General features: G+C 35.0%; 1 protein-coding gene across 1 annotated transcript in view; it reads right to left on the minus strand.

The window, feature by feature from the left end:
* LOC149799642 (uncharacterized) overlaps positions 1 to 17,293 on the minus strand; it is a 143,960-nt gene that overhangs the window by 108,660 nt on the left and 18,007 nt on the right. Inside the window, exon 2 of the mRNA XM_089958983.1 lies at positions 1,988 to 2,027. Within this exon, the coding sequence (XP_089815109.1) occupies positions 1,988 to 2,027 (40 nt within the window). The remainder of the gene's footprint in view (positions 1 to 1,987; positions 2,028 to 17,293) is intronic.

Consider the following 17,293-nt stretch of genomic DNA (forward strand, 5'->3'; position numbering starts at 1 on the left):
CTACACATATACAGTACATTAGGCAATGGTAAATCTGTGTCTATGCTATTCACATTTGACTGTACATTAAATTGCTATGGTAAATCTGTATCTATCCCACTGACATCTAACTACATGTATACAGTACATCAGGCCATGGTAAATCTGTGTCTATGCTACTCACATCTGACTGTACATTAAATTGCTATGGTAAATCTGTATCTATCCCACTGACATCTAACTACATGTATACAATACATCAGGCCATGGTAAATCTGTGTCTATGCTACTCACATTTGACTGTACATTAAATTACGCTAAGGTAAATCTGTGTCTATCCCATTCACATCTAATTACACATATACAGTAAATCAGGCCATGGTAAACCTATGTCTATGCTTTTAAAATATGACTGTACACTACATCAAGCTAAGGTAAGTCTATGTCTATGCTTTTAAAATATGACTGTACACTACAGTAGATTATGGTAAGTCCATGTCTATGCTTTTAAAATATGACTGTACACTACAGTAGATTATGGTAAGTCCATGTCTATGCTTTTAAAATATGACTGTACACTACAGTAGATTATGGTAAGTCCATGTCTATGCTTTTAAAATATGACTGTACACTACAGTAGATTATGGTAAGTCCATGTCTATGCTTTTAAAATATGACTGTACACTACAGTAGATTATGGTAAGTCCATGTCTATGCTTTTAAAATATGACTGTACACTACAGTAGATTATGGTAAGTCCATGTCTATGCTTTTAAAATATGACTGTACACTACAGTAGATTATGGTAAGTCTATGTCTATGCTTTTAAAATATGACTGTACACTACAGTAGATTATGGTAAGTCTATGTCTATGCTTTTAAAATATGACTGTACACTACAGTAGATTATGGTAAGTCTATGTCTATGCTTTTAAAATATGACTGTACACTACAGTAGATTATGGAAAGTCCATGTCTATGCTTTTAAAATATGACTGTACACTACAGTAGATTATGGTAAGTCTATGTCTATGCTTTTAAAATATGACTATACAGTACATCAAGCTAAGGTAAGTCTATGTCTATGCTTTTAAAATATGACTGTACACTACAGTAGATTATGGTAAGTCTATGTCTATGTTATTCATGTAAGTTTAAACAGCACATAATTTTCTTTATATATCAACCCTTCAAAACTGTGGAAATCTAAAGTTCAAAATTCAACAGAAAATTTATTGTAATCTTAGAAACTGTAAAATTTTCCAACTTCTGGTATACTGAGAAAAGGAATCTCAATTCTGCTTGTGACATATACATCAAATAAGCACAACAGAACATTAAACTTACAATGTAAATGTATACTGTATATGAAACATACCTAAAATAGATGATTATGACATGGATTTTTAAGGGGTTCTCCCAGTAAGGTTGGCATAAGAACTTCCCAAAAGTTGCATAATTCTGTCCCCCCAAAAATACAGATAAACTGAACTTCCTGTTTACCTGAAAGAACTGCACAGTGGAATTATCCATTACAGATCTTGGCTCTATATAACCTTAGTCATTACTTATTATATACAAGTAATTTTTTAATAGTTTCCAATCTTTCAATGAATGTTTTTCTTTCCAAACAGAAATTTGATTCATTGCTAAAATTATGCATTTAAACAACTTTCTTTGTTAAGAATGGCATGGTCTCTGACATCAAAAGAAAATATGATACACTAACAGATGTTTGGGACTTCAAAACAAAACTTTACAAACAACAGTGCAAGCCCCAAACTTTATGAAAGACCAAAATTTTCTTATTGAAAAGAATTGCCAATTTAGATGTTTTTATAGCACAGCAGGTGATTCTGGAGACTGCTGGTGCCAAGATAATCACAGGTCCTGTGATCAATATTTCAAAATCATGCAGAATCTGCCATTACATGATGCATTTATGCCATGTCCCTCATAGGTGATTATGAGTTACAGAGAAAAAAAAGCAAATTTAAATGATACTTACCGTTCTACTTTTTTCTCTTTCTTGGTTTCATCATTTATCACTGAAAGAAGAATTAAACAATTACTTATAGGTATGAACTGCAGAAATCATATACCATTATCAAGATTAACAAAATTTCCTGTCAATTTTAATGTCCATCAAGGGCACAATGGCATCATTATGCTACAAGGAAAGAGAGTCCATCCTGTCAAGAGTACCTGCTGTCCACAACAACATTCTGGGTGTAAGTAAGGCCACCCTGTTTTGACTGCCTGCTGTCCAAATAATGCTCTAGGGGGGAAATTATGCCATCTTGTCTAGACTGCCTGCTGTCCAAATAATGCCCTTGGGGAAAATTATGCCATCTTGTCTAGACTACCTACTGTCTAAAAATTAGTTCTGGAATTAAGTATGGCCATCCTGTTGAGACTGCCTGCTGTCCACAATAATGTTATGGGGTTAAGCAAGGCCATCTGGCCTTGAGTATGTACTTTTTACAATAATGTTCAGAGGGAAATGGAGGCCATAACATCCAAGAGTACCTACTATCCACAATAATGTTCTCTAGTAAGGCCAGCTTGTCTACAGTACCTAGTTTGTACAATAATGTACTAAAGGTAAGCAAGGCCATCTGATTTACATCACCTACTGTCCACAATAATGTTCTAGAGGTAAGTAATACCATCTGGTCTATTATCACTCCTGTCCTAGGACAGGCAATGTCTAGTGGCATCATGTTTGACACTACATGCATACCTGTGACTTTAGTAATTTATACATTAATAAATACATTTTACGATGTGATCAACTGCTGCTGCAGCATTTTGTTACGATCATGGATCTGAAGCAGACAAGTTTTGAAAAGCACAGGTCATACAATGCATCTTTTACATTTTCTTTTCCTAAAAAAGCAGAGGTGAGAATTAATTAGAGTGAAGTTTTAAGTAGGGAATATTATATGTACTCGATTGAAAGAAAAAGAAAAGCTGATATTCTTATAAATTAAATATATCTTTCAGTTCACTAATAGTAATGTTGGTTTTCAAACCATTTGTGGGGCCCCGAGTGGCCGAGTGGTCTAAAGTGCTCTCTGTTACGGATCACTGCCATCTCACCTGTCTGCGTGGGTTCGAGTCTCGGATTCAGCCAATGTGGGTATGTGAGAAAGCTTGCCAGTAGTTTCTCATAGGTCGGTGGTTCTTTCCAGGGTTTTCCCGGGTTCTTCCTCCACCATTAATACTGGCCGCCATGTATAGCCTATCATGTGCTGAAAAATGGCGTTAAGCCCCACAACAACAACAACAAACCATTTGTTTGGAGAACAGGCATATTAAATAATTAAATTCCAGCATATTTTGTGATGCCAAATATATAGTTAAATGACTTAGAAAAATCATGAAATATTCATAGGGTTTTCTAGATCTATGGAACTTTTGAATTGAAATTTAATTTACTGTCCTTAATTACAATCTGAGACTATACTTTGAAATGACAAAAACAGAAAATAATATTTAAAAAACACAGTGGATATGCTAATATACATTGTGATTATACTATAACTGCTTCACAAATGTTTGCTGTTAACTCTGTTTATAATGATGTATTTACACTGAAGGTCCCCAATACTTCTATGGGGCCAAAAGTATAATGTGAAAACTACATAATGATGGTGCCCAATACAATGATATACAAATATCTGACCACTGTTGGCAGTGATGGTCCCCAATACAACAATATATAACTATGAGGACAAGGCATTATGTGACTACTATTAGATATATACTGAAGGTCCCCAATTGATATACAACTATGAGCACCAGAGCATCATTGGACCACTGTGGATAAGGACAGTCCCCAATGCATCAAAATACAACTAGTAAGACAAAAGCATCTTGTGACCACTGTATTTAATAATAATACCCAACGCACAGATAGATAGTTATGAACACAAAAGCATGATATGACCATTGTGGATAATGACAGTCCCCAATACACAAACACACAACTCTGGGGACAAAAGCATCATGTAACCACTGTGCTGATGATAGCTCCAATGCAGAAATAAATAACGTTTCCAGGGCACAAAGCATGATATGACTATTGCAGATAAGGATGGTCCCCAATACACCAATATACTACTCTGGGGACAAAAGCATCATGTGATCAGTTTGTAAAAGTATGGTCACCAATTCCCCAATATACAGCTGTTGGGACAAACACGTCGAGTAATCACTGATATAACTAAAGCATCTTGTGACCAGTGTGTATACTGATTGTTCCCAATACAGTGATATACATGTGCAACCCAATTATAGGGGAAAAGGCACCATGTGACCACTGTGCATAGTGACAACACCCAATGCACCATTATACATAAATATTGGAACAAAAGCATCATGTGACTACTGCAAATAATGATCACAAATATACTGATACACCGCTATGGGGACAAAAGCAACATGTATCCACTGTATATAATGATGGTCCCCATTACAGTGATATATAACTATAGGGACAAAAACTGCGTGTGATCAATGTATTTAATGATAATCACAAAACAATGATATACAACACTAGGGATATAAGCATAATGAGACCACTGCGTATAATGACCATCACTAAGACAATGATATACATGTACAACTATGGGGACACAAGTATCATGTGACCACTGTGTATAATTATGGTCCCCAATTCACCAATATACAACTACAGAGACAAAAACATTCTGCAACTAATTTGTACAGCTATGCAAATTTACATTTCTGGTAAGAGTTTTCTTTTTCTTTTAAGGAGAATTTGAATACATCCATGGATAGAATGTATTGATTCCAGCTTTAAAAGCATGAAATAAGGAACACTATTCACAGACCTCAGTTGTGAAATTTCATAACTAAACAAATTTCCTTATTTTAGCTGCCCCACTTTCTTCTCTCTCCTTCTAATGACTTTAAAACTGAAACCTACTTTGCCTTTATAGATTGACACTATAACAAATTTCCCAAGCTTTTACAAAATTACAAAAAAAAAAATTCAAATTACAGGGACCCTCTGTTCCATGCAGTAAGAACAATATGACTGCAGATTACTACTGGCTCTGTGGGGTAAAAGATAATAACATGACAACTGATTACTATACACTCTGCGAGCTACAGCATATTAACATAACTAAAGATTACTGTATGCTCTTTGAGGCGAAGGAGATTAATATGACTGCAGATTACTATACACTCTGCAAGGTACAAGATATTAACATAACTAAAGATTACTGTATGCTCTTTGGGGTAAAGGAGAATAATATGACTGCAGATTACTATATACTCTGCAAGGTACAGGATACTAACATAACTAAAGATTACTGTATGCTCTTTGGGGTGAAGGAGAATAATATGACTAAAGATTACTATACACTCTGCAAGGTACAAGATATTAACATAACTAAAGATTACTGTATACTCCTTGACGCAAAGGAGAATAATATGACTACAGATTACATTACACTCTGCAAGGTACAAGATATTAACATAACTAAAGATTACTGTATGCTCTTTGGGGTGAAGGAGAATAATATGACTATAGATTACTATCTGCTCTGTGTGGAAAAGATAATAATATGAAAACAGTCTTGCTATTTTCTAGAAAGAAACAAAATAATTAATTTACAGTGTATACATGTACAATTTAACTTCATTTAAGTAAGTATATCAGCCCATGGCCCCATTTTGAAGAAATACAAATAAGGGTATATTTTCAGTCCCATTTAAATTCATCATACTACGCAATTTAATTTGTATACACTTTACTATATGCTCTTTCCTCTTTACAAGTAAGAAAACTGCCATAATAGACATCTGCAGATAAAGAACACTTGCTCATAACGAAAAACATCTGATGAGCATTTTTTTTTTTGTTTTCAAACCTGTTTTTAAAGGACACTTGTCCACAGAGTAAAGGCAAAACAATTTTACTTGTCTGCTCATATTTATGAGTTGTGATTGAATATGGGTGAGTCATTTTTTCAAGATTCTTCTTTGATTCAATATGAAAAGTCACATTTTAGTCAGTTTTGTATAACAGTAAAACATGTTTTGAAAAATCACTGCTATTTGAGACCACTTGTCTTCAGAGACCACATTCTCATTGCACAAATTTATAGATTATGTAGCATAATGTGACCTGTTATGAAAGACCACCTGTCTTGAGAGACCATAATTTTTTGGCAAAAGAGGTGGTCTTTCAAGACAGGTTCTACTGTACTGCATAATGATGATACCCAATACACTGATGTACAACTACAGGGACAAAAGCACCATGTGACCACTCTATATAATAACAGTCCTGAATACACCAATAGAAGACTATGTGGACAAAGGAGGTGCTCTATAGTTATCATGTACTTATGAAAGAATGACAGATGTAAAGTGAAGTTCATTGCATTTGCAACATGCACAATAGACACTTAGAATGTTGGCATAACTCTCTTATTGTCACATACTGTGAATGAAATTTCTTTGGATATTGTAATTGTGAAAATATATGATTTAAGTACTCAGCTAACTGAAATGACTGCTACCATGTACAAAATAAATCAGCCTGAATTAGTCTCATGTACACAGCCTTTACTAGTTATTGAAACAGGGAGAACACATTTTGCCAAATTAGACAATACCAGGTTCTGACAGTGCAATGAATGAATTACAAAATATATAAAAAGTATTAAAAAAAAGTTATCAGCGCTTTTTTGTTTTTACATATCTACCTCTGAAAGTCCCGGAAGACAGTAGTATTGCTGAAAGGCACCAATGTTTGCCAAACAATTTGATTCAGATTTCTGAAACCTGCATTTCCTTTGACTAATTCAAAAGTTATTGTTATTGTTACAGGGTTTAGTACCATTTTTCAGCACAGGATAGGCTATACATGGCGGCCAGTATATATGGTGGAGGAAGAACCCAGGAAAACCCTGGAAAGAACAGTACCAACCCACGAGAAGCTACCAGCAAGCTTTCGCACATATGCACATTGGCCAACTTAGAGACTCTAAGCCACGCAGATAAAGGTGAGATGGAAGTGATCGGCAATGGTGAGTGCTTTAGACCACTCAGCCACTCTGGGACCCCCAATTCAAAGGTCACCAGAGCATGACACAGCAAAATCAAAGTGATGTCACATGGGAAAACAAGCTACGGGATTAAGGTCAATTGTTTACTATTGGAGTCAGACCTAAATTTGGCACTGAAAAAAATACATGCATTCACGGTTCTGTCAAAAAGATTGTCAACTTGAAAACAAAGTTAGTACATGCTGCCTAAACAAGAACTGGCAGAAAACTTGTATCAGTAAATGGTACACTATGGCTCATTTTCTTACACCATTATTATCAACGGAATGGTATCCAAGTACCCGAATACCCAATGGCATCTTTAATTGACAAAACTATTGGGGCAAAAGCATCATGTGACCACTGTGTGTAACGATACTCAATACAATGATATACAACTATATAGACAAAAGTAACATGTGATAACCATATTGATGATACCCAATACACTGATATAATAATAATAATAATAATAATAATAATAATAATTGAAGAAGAATAATAATAATAATGAGGACTTTGTATAGCGCCTAATCTTTAGAAGCTCTAAGCGCTTTACAACATAAGACAACACCTATAAGATAAAAAACATATAATGATATGATTACAAAAACAAACACCATGAAATTAGAAAACATTAAAATACATGCTGAGAATATTTAAGGTAGGAAACATTATTAGGTTTTTAAGTTTGTTCTTGCAGTCGAAATAAGTGAGTTTTGAGAGCACTCTTGAATGGCCCTGGTATGCAAAAGAACGCTGTCCATACAACTTTGTTTTCATACTTGGAATAATGAGTATACGATTGTCAGAAGAGGAGCATAAGTATCTTGCCGGTGTGTACACATGGGTGAGGTTGGACAGGTATGTTGGACTAGAGTCCATCAGTGAAACATAGCACAGAGAACAAATTTTTTGTTTGATTCTGCATCGAATGGATAGCCACTGTAGGGTACAGTGCAGCAGAGAGGTGTGCTCTGATCATGGTACTCTAAGCATGATCCGAGCAGCAGTGTTTTAAACTTTTTGAAGTTTCTGGAGTAGATATTGAGATGAACCAGACAGAATTGAGTTACAATAGTCCAGTCTTGAAAGTACTAATGAACACACAAGTGTTTTAGTGGCATCAACTGAAAGATATTTGCGAATTGAGCTGATGCGTCTCAGCTCAAGATATGCAGCCTTGCTCAAGTTCATGTATTGTTTGTGCAATGTGAGAGTTGTGACTGTCCAGAGTAACACCCAGGCTTCATACTGATTGTGGGAATTTAATGTTGGTGTTGCTGATATTTATTGTTTGAGGTAAAGGATGTGAATGAGAAAGTCTTTGTGTTGTGATCAGAATGGCCTCAGTTTTATCATCATTCATCTGCAGCTTGTTACATGTCATCCATGATTTCACATCAGAAATGAACCTCTCTACACCTTGGATGGTAGCATCAACTTCAGTTGGGTAGCTAGATTTGTATATTTGGGTGTCATCAGCACACAATTGGTGAGACACTGGATGATGATCTATGACACTTGAGAGAGACTGAGTGTACATAATGAAGAGAACAGGTCCAAGAACAGACCCCTGTGGAACACCACAACATAGATCAACTAGGCTGGAGTGGTTTCCATTTGCAGACACAATTTGTGTCCTGTTGACCAAGCAGGACTTGAACCACAGTAAAGCTTTATCATGAATGCCAAATACATGCTGGAGACTTTCTCATTCACATCCTTTACCTCAAACAATAAATATCAGCAACACCAACATTAAATTCACAGAGTCAGTATGAAACCTAGGTTTTACTCTGGACAGTACTCTCACACTGATGGACTCTAGTTCAACATACCTATTCGACATCACCCATGTGTACACACCAGCAAGATACTTATGCTCCTCTTCTCTGACAATCGTATACTCATTATTCCCACTATGAAAACAAAGTCATATGGACAACGTTCTTTTGCATACCAGGCCTAGCAATGTGGAATGAATTGCCCACTGAACTTAGACACAAAGACACAGTGATCCCATTCAAGAGTACTCTTAAAACTCACTTATTTTGACTGCAAGAACAAATTTAAAGACCTAATAATGTTTCCTACCTTAAAGATTTCAGCATGTTTTTATGTTTTCTAATTTCATGGTGTTTGTTTTTTATAATCATATCATTATATGTTTTTTATGTTATAGGTGTTGTCTAATGTTATAAAGCGCTTACAGCTTCTAAAGATTAGGTGCTATACAAAGTCCTCATTATTATTATTATTAATTTATGTTACCTTGAAATAAATATGTTTTTAAGACTAAAACATTTTAATAATTGCTGCTACTTTTACACATATATATACACATCTCATAAATATAGTCCCCCTCTTGAATGGCCACCCATCTTATAAGGCCACTTTCCCACTGCAGAAGGGGTGGCCATATATGAGGGGGGCCAGTGTGTGTGTGTGTGTGTGTGTACATATACATATATATATATATATATATATATATATATACACATACATATATACACACATACATATACACACACTTGGTTATAGGCCAGATCTCAATAATTTCAGGTTATGAACCAAAGACCATATCTGTATACCATCCCCACCCTACCCCAGGTCATGACCCAGTGGTCTTGTTCAAAGCATAACCAATATGTGTTGACATATCAGTAAGAACTACATAGACAAATTCAATGACAATTATGGCATTCTGTAGGAATTATTTTATACAACACCTACCTTCACCCAACATCATGATCCCTGAGAAAGGATCAAAATTCTCTAAGCACTGTGCATATCTATGGACCCTCTCCAATGTTACCCAAAACTCTTAAGTCTCTAATTATGAATGGTACATAAAAAGCTGCATGACATTACAGACACACATAATGCATTCACTAATACACATACACACACACATAATGCATTCACTAATACACACACACACACACACACACATAATGCATTCACTAATACACATACACACACACAAGCAATGGATTTGCTTTGGTTTAGTGCTTTAAAGCACATAAACACATGTAGGTTACAATATGAATCAAGAGCCCTGCACAAGGACACACCACTGAAGCTGACCAAGGCTAGTCCAATGGTAGGATTCCAACACAAACCATTTTGATTGTAAGTCTTGTGTACTAACCAAAAACCACCATGACTCCCACAGACAAACAAACTGGATCACAAAATCAAATTGTCTTGTCTTTCAAAAGTGCATCAAACAAATAAAGACATTCTTCGAACATCTCACATTTAATTTGAAAAACAAATGTTTTATTAACTTAATAATAAAAATGTAATATGAATCTGTAATAAATTCAATAAAATTATAATGATACTGTGAAATAAATTTAATTAAGACATCTTTATATAATAAATTTAATTAATACATCTTTGGGGCTCCAAGTCCAGAGGAGTAAGAAGTAGACAGTACATTAAGTACAGGATAAAGGTAATTCAATATTTCAAAATAATTGCCCTTGCAAAATGTCAAAGGAAGCTGGGAACCGAGAGAAAATGAGCTGTAAATTTGGGCCAATATACCATGTGTTTCCTGTGCACATGTTCAACATATTAAATTAGTTGATCACTGCTTCAGTATACAAGTCTGGGTTGTTCATTAAGATTTACAACTAATATGCCTGTGATTGTAAAGAAAACTGATGGCCTTGAAATTATTAGAAACTCACACATGAAAAAACATCTAAATTTTTATTCAGAGAAATTCTGAGCAAGTTACATAAATATCTTTAAGGGCACACCAATGTTTAACTTTTCAGTTTCAATGGATATTTCCAGCCCTGCGACATACAAAAGGAGACATAAAGGACAGATAAAAAGTATACAATCGCTAATTTTTGAAAACCACATGGCCAGTCAGGTAAAAGATAGAGAGATAGTAAGACAGACAGAAAAAAGTGGTTGGGAAAAACGTAACAGAAGTGGCCGTTCTAATTCAGACCTGAAGGTAGACCTGTACACTAATAGCGATATATACTGTAGCATGTATTCATGTTTTAGTCAAAGAAAATCAAATGCAGTCTTGTAACATACTAAAATTAGTTTAGTACTGTTAAACTGTGTTATCTATAATTCATGTTTAGTTATGTTAGTAGTGTTCATAACAATGAAGAGAATGGAGAGTGTAATTTGTTAATGGCTTTGATGTCAAGCATGGCAAGATGCAACAGGAAGCATTTATTCTTCCTGTACTTACATTTTAGATACTAGTTGAAAAGAAAATCCTATGAAGCAAAGCAGTAAAAGAAAAGAAAGTGCATGACAGTTATGCAACCAATGCAATTAATTCAGCAGATGGCTAAAACATCAAAAGATAAAATGAAGAAGCTGAATCTGGCGTATGATCAAAATGTATGCAAGTCTGATAAAATCAGAACATCAGCAATGCAGCAATAAATACAGGATTTGCAATGCTGGTTTAAATTTGGAAAGGACCATTAACGTTGAATGAAGTTTACAAGTGCAATCACAATATTTGATGCAACAACAGATGTTTCAAATCCAGCTTTCCAATTTCTGATCATCTGCACCCTGTCCCATGTCTTTGGACATAAATCTTTTAAAAGCCTTCCTGCTCCTTCTTTGACTTAGTGATTAGCATCCTGGACATGTAACCAGAAGGATGTGGGTTTGAATCCTGCACAAGCCAGTTCTTTAGCTGAACCACTGTAGTGTCTCAAGGCAAAATGCTGTACTCCAACTGCCATTGCATTTTGTGACCTTTACTATGATGATGTGTCATTAGACAGCACTCATTTTACCTGCTGTTTCCAATGTATCATAACTCTGAATTGGTTTACATAAATGTTTATATACCATAATGATTATATATCTTATTTATACATTTTTTATGACCTATAAATGTTGGGACACAATATTATAGCAATTGTGTATAATTTGATCAATGACAAGAGTTGAGCATTAGTGAGTTGCTGTCAGCCTATCCCTTTTAACTTCAATTATTGTTTGTTTAAGTGTGTGTGTGATTTGGATTTTTAACGTAGTTTTAAAACATTTTCAGTCATATTGCTATGACGTCTGCAGTGTGGCAGTTTATAATGATGTCTAGCACTGGGGCATCATGTTGCAGACATGTAGCATGATGTCCCACCCAGCCACATTATCCTGACACCAGGCTGACCAGTCCTAATACTAACCTCTTAATGCTGAGTGCCAAGCGAGGCAGCCGTTAGTACCATTTTTGTAAGTCTTCGGTATGAGTCGGCCGGGGATTGAACCAATGACCTTCCGCATCTGAGGCAGACACTCTAACTGCTAGGCCGCCAGAGCGGTCTTGTTTGTTTAAGCATTACTGCATTAAAATATTGTATCAATGCACCAGTAATTATATTTTTTTTGCCTTGAAAATGTAAATATCTAATTCATTAAAACTGTGATCCCAGTATGACAAGAACAAATAACAATAGCATTATATATTCCATTGAAATTCTATATACCACTATTTTGTTTTCTTTTATACTGCAAACTGAAAGAATTTTTGAAGGAAACTAAATTAACACAAATACTATAGTTATCCCCCTTTTATAAGGCCTTTAATTTGTCACCCCTGCTTAGAGGTTACCTCATCATGCACCTTGTACAAAAAAAAGAGTTATGGCTTCATTCAAGGTGGTAGTGGGTGCTGGCAGTGGTGGTTTACTGTATCAATAGCTACCTTCAGTATTCACTATGTGATGCAGAACATCATATTATAGAGACCAAGAAATCAATACTCTTCAAGAACAAATATGTGCTTCATATAAATATAACTTTATAAATGTGCAACAATAGTTCATTTTTAAATACCAGTGTTGCACAGTTTATGCCAAAGACTGAAGTCACTGGCATTTAATTAGATATTCCAATATTAGAGGGTAGCAATGTAAACAAAGGCAGAAAAAAACAACCTAATTTCCCAGCTTGTATTTGCTCTGTAGTTCATGGAAAATGAAAGACTTTTTAAATGTCTACTTTGCAAGCCAAAGTTCTGAAGTGTTAACCCTATCTGAACCTTGGCAGATTGATCATATATTTCCAAGCTTAAGGTCTGTGAATTTTAATGGATGCAGCAGCAGGCCACCACATCCTATTAAAATCAAGTTGTTCAAATATGAACACTGTTCCCACATGATCGACACAAGGTGAACAAACAACTGGAATGGACTCATAAATATGCAATGTTCCATTGGCAGTCTGTGTTCTGTACAAATAGACCCTTTACATTAGATACACTTGTAATGGCTTCTCTCAAGTAAATTGACATACTTTCGATGTTAAAATTACAAAGTTTCCTTTTGAAGTAAACTGTCCATCGTTTTGATCCCATGTACAATGCAATATTGTCAGACTCTATTGGTTAGTTGATGTTACATACCAAGGGATACAACTATGACATCTAATAGATATCGCTAGGACAAAGCACTGAAATATCTGACTGATCCACTAAGGTGTAGATAGGGTTAACACATCAGAACTTTGGCTACCTAATTCAACATACCCATCACTTGGCAGCATGAGTGGGATGTATGTACTAGTTCTCTTGGACCATGTATTATTCATCCAACCCTCAAAATATTGCTGAACCTGGGCACACACCGCAAGTATGCTTTGGGTAAGTGGATCGAAGGGTAAAGACATGGATAATGAAAACCCTATTTTTACCAGACAGAATTTAGGCCTATTTTCTTAATATGATTTATGCCGGAATTGTGAACCATTTAACCACTACAGGTCTATTCTAGATTTATAATGTAAGTGAGGAATTTTATGCACGTATAGAAAGTGATACATATAAAGATTTAAGGGGTAATTTTGTCCTTTAAGGAAACTGCTTTCTGGGAGAGAAAGGACAGTCCGAAGACGTTAGTCAAAAGTCCATAAATAGATAACGGGTTCAGAATAAATGACTAGGAGGTCCTCGAAGAATTTAAGCATTCAAAATAGGAAAACATGATATGCAGGTCATGAGAAGGTCATGCAATCAGTCATGGACATTGTGCTCTTTTCACCACTATTGTGATGAAATGAATCCAAATTAGACACTGCTATTAAATTCTCTTGACATAACTTAGATTGAATTGGAGTTGCTGCTATTAATTGTTATCGATTAAATTTTTTATTTTTCTTGTCGAAGAGGACTCGAATTGCATTATTTCTTCCCCATAGTCTTGCTCAGTTGATATTCTATCTATCCACTCCCACCGGGCTATAAAATCAAAGGAGGTCATCCTCTAGATAACGCCAGCCAAATCCAATTAACCACCCCTCTTACTAAGAGTGTGACATTACAGGCTTTTACTTTTGTTGCCATAGAAAAAGTGATACAATTACCAAGGGATACAACTCTTGTCTCGCCATTCATTGCTGAGGCAATAATTGATGGATAGCTGCATGTACTGTATGTGTATGTGATTTTTATTTTAAATGTAACTTTAAAAAAATTTCAGTCATATCACTATGATGTCTGCTGCGAATGAGGCAGTTTATAGTGATGTCTAGCACTGGAGTTGTACTGTATGGAGTTGCACATAAGCTGCATCAAAACTGCAAACCGCAAAGATCCTGCTCTGTCACTGCATATTGGAAAAGCAGATCGAATTCTATTCTATGATGCAACAAGAAATCGTGGTCCATGTTGTTTGCAATTAGACTCAACTTATAAGTGAGTACATATAGGAAGTAAAACCTGGTCCAGCAGTGACCATCTTTAAATATTCTCTTGCTCTGGTCAGGAATTCATGCTAAAAACTCTGTAAACCAGTTTAATTCACTAAATCTACACCTGATGTCATGAAATTAATACCAATTTTACAATCAAGTGCTCCAGGAAGTAATATCAGATAAGTGTGATCTTAAATCCTGAGTGTGTTGAGTGTAGGCTGCCTTTCCAGCCAAACAATGATGCTCTCTACCATTGTAAGTATCTCCATTGATAACATTATAACACCAGTAACTTAAATAACAGACCAACACACATGTTGGTCTGCCACTATTTGACTTGCTGCAACACAGCAAATTCTCAGCAAAGCACAAATTGTTATATAATGGAAAATTTGTTTTACCTATAAGCCTTTGGGTTGTGATGCGAGATATTTCTTAAATTTATTTGGATAATTAAAAAGTTCATGTTATCTGTTATGAATTTTGTATAAAACATGCAGAAAAAACTTTCCATATCTGTGATTGAATTTATTTAAAATAGTGCAAATTTGTACCATATTTTCCCAAAAATATCACAATATTCATATTAGTAATGAGTCCGTCTCTACATATCAAAATGAAGAAATGTGTCTGTCCAAATGCTAAAGCCAAGAGTAGACAAAATTCAAAAAAATGTTTTATTTTTCCAATGAACATTCCCATATATAGAGTATTGTTGTTGACAAACATTTCAATTGAAATGTACAAATCCTAAGAAAAAATCTGATTATGGTAAACATGATACTCTGTAATAGTATTTTATACTTCACTGAAATGGAAACAGGTGTACACAGACCAGGGCAAAGGAATGGGCATCTCAATTCAATATGATCCAGCTGATCTAAATGTTTGGCCAATACAGTCACTGTGCTAAATTTGTCGACAATACGTCCTGATTGTGAAACAAGTACATGACAAAAAGGTAATGACCTGCATGCTGAGCCCATGTTCTTAACACTGCTGCAAAACATGTGACCTACCCCTTTGGGTCAAGATGTAGAGTGAGCATATGCAGACTGAGTTGCCTATGTTTAACAATTCATCCAGACAAAGAAGAAAATAAATATACGCAAATGAAAAACTATAACCGAAACCTTAACAAAAATGTTCTATATGACCATGAACCATTCTCAAAGGGAGAAGCAAGCATGTCACAGAATTGTCTTGGCTTTAAAACGATTTTATTAAATTCCAAGTATACACAAAATCCTTCAAGGGTTTTATGAAATATAAACAAATGTAAATACTTCACCAACATCCTAATCCAAACTAAGTTCAAGGTCAAAGGAACAAGTGTGCATATAATAAACGAATTCTTTGCTTCACATTGATTCATCCCAAGTATGAAGAAAATCCATCAAGGGGATTTTGAAGAAAAAAAACAAGCAAAAACGATAACCAAAACATTCGAGCAAATTTCTATGACTGTCACCTTGATTCCAGGGTCAAAGAATCAAGTTAATATTAATTGTCTTCACTTCATAAAAGCTAATGCCATGCATGATAAGAAAACATAAGCAAATGATTAAATGAAATTCTCTTTAACCAAAATGCAAATTTTCCATTACTAAATTAATGACCTTGGTGTAAAATATGGTGAGCAACCATATAAAAAAATGAACTGCTTCATAATCATTCATGATGCAACCCTATGAAATGGTTTACAAAATTAAAGCAAATGAAAAGCAAAAACCCTAACAAACTGTTGATGACACCAAGAAAAAAATGTCCCCTTTTTAATGCTTCCCATAAACATGCTACTCAATAGAAACCTTGACAAAATGTTGATGAAATTAAGAGAAAAACAACCGTTTCTCATGCTTTCCACTAACATGCCGCTCAATAAAAACTGTAACAAAATGTTGATGAAAATAAGAAAACAACGTCCCCTTTCTCATGTTTCCCATATACATGCCACTCAATAAAAACTGTAACAAACTATTGATGACAAGAAAAAAACTTCCCCTTTCTCATGTTTCCCATATATATGCCACACAAAACAAACCTTAACAAACTGCTGATGACAAGAGAAAAAAACATCCCCTTTCTCATGCTTCCCATATACATGCCACTCAATAAAAACTGTAACAAACTGTTGATGACATGAGAAAAAAAAACGACCCCTTTTTCATGCTTCCCATATACATGCACTCAATAAAAACCTTAACAAACTGTTGATGACAAGAGAAAAAATGTCCCCTTTCTCATATACATGCCACTCAATAAAAACTGTAACAAACTGTTGATGACAAGAGGAAAAGAAACGACCCCTTTCTCATGTTTCCCATATACATGCCACTCAACAGAAACTGTAACAAACTGTTGATGACAAGAGAAAAAAACATCCCCTCTCTCATGTTTCCCATATACATGCACTCAATAAAAACCTTAACAAACTGTTGATGACAAGAGAAAAAAACGGCCCCTTTCTCTTGTTTCCCATATACATGCCACTCAATAGAAACTGTAACAAACTGTTGATGACAAGAGAAAAA

This window comes from Sinohyriopsis cumingii, chromosome 5 (genome assembly GCF_028554795.1).
Source record: "Sinohyriopsis cumingii isolate HCF-2022 chromosome 5, ASM2855479v2, whole genome shotgun sequence".
Classification (NCBI taxonomy): domain Eukaryota; kingdom Metazoa; phylum Mollusca; class Bivalvia; order Unionida; family Unionidae; genus Sinohyriopsis; species Sinohyriopsis cumingii.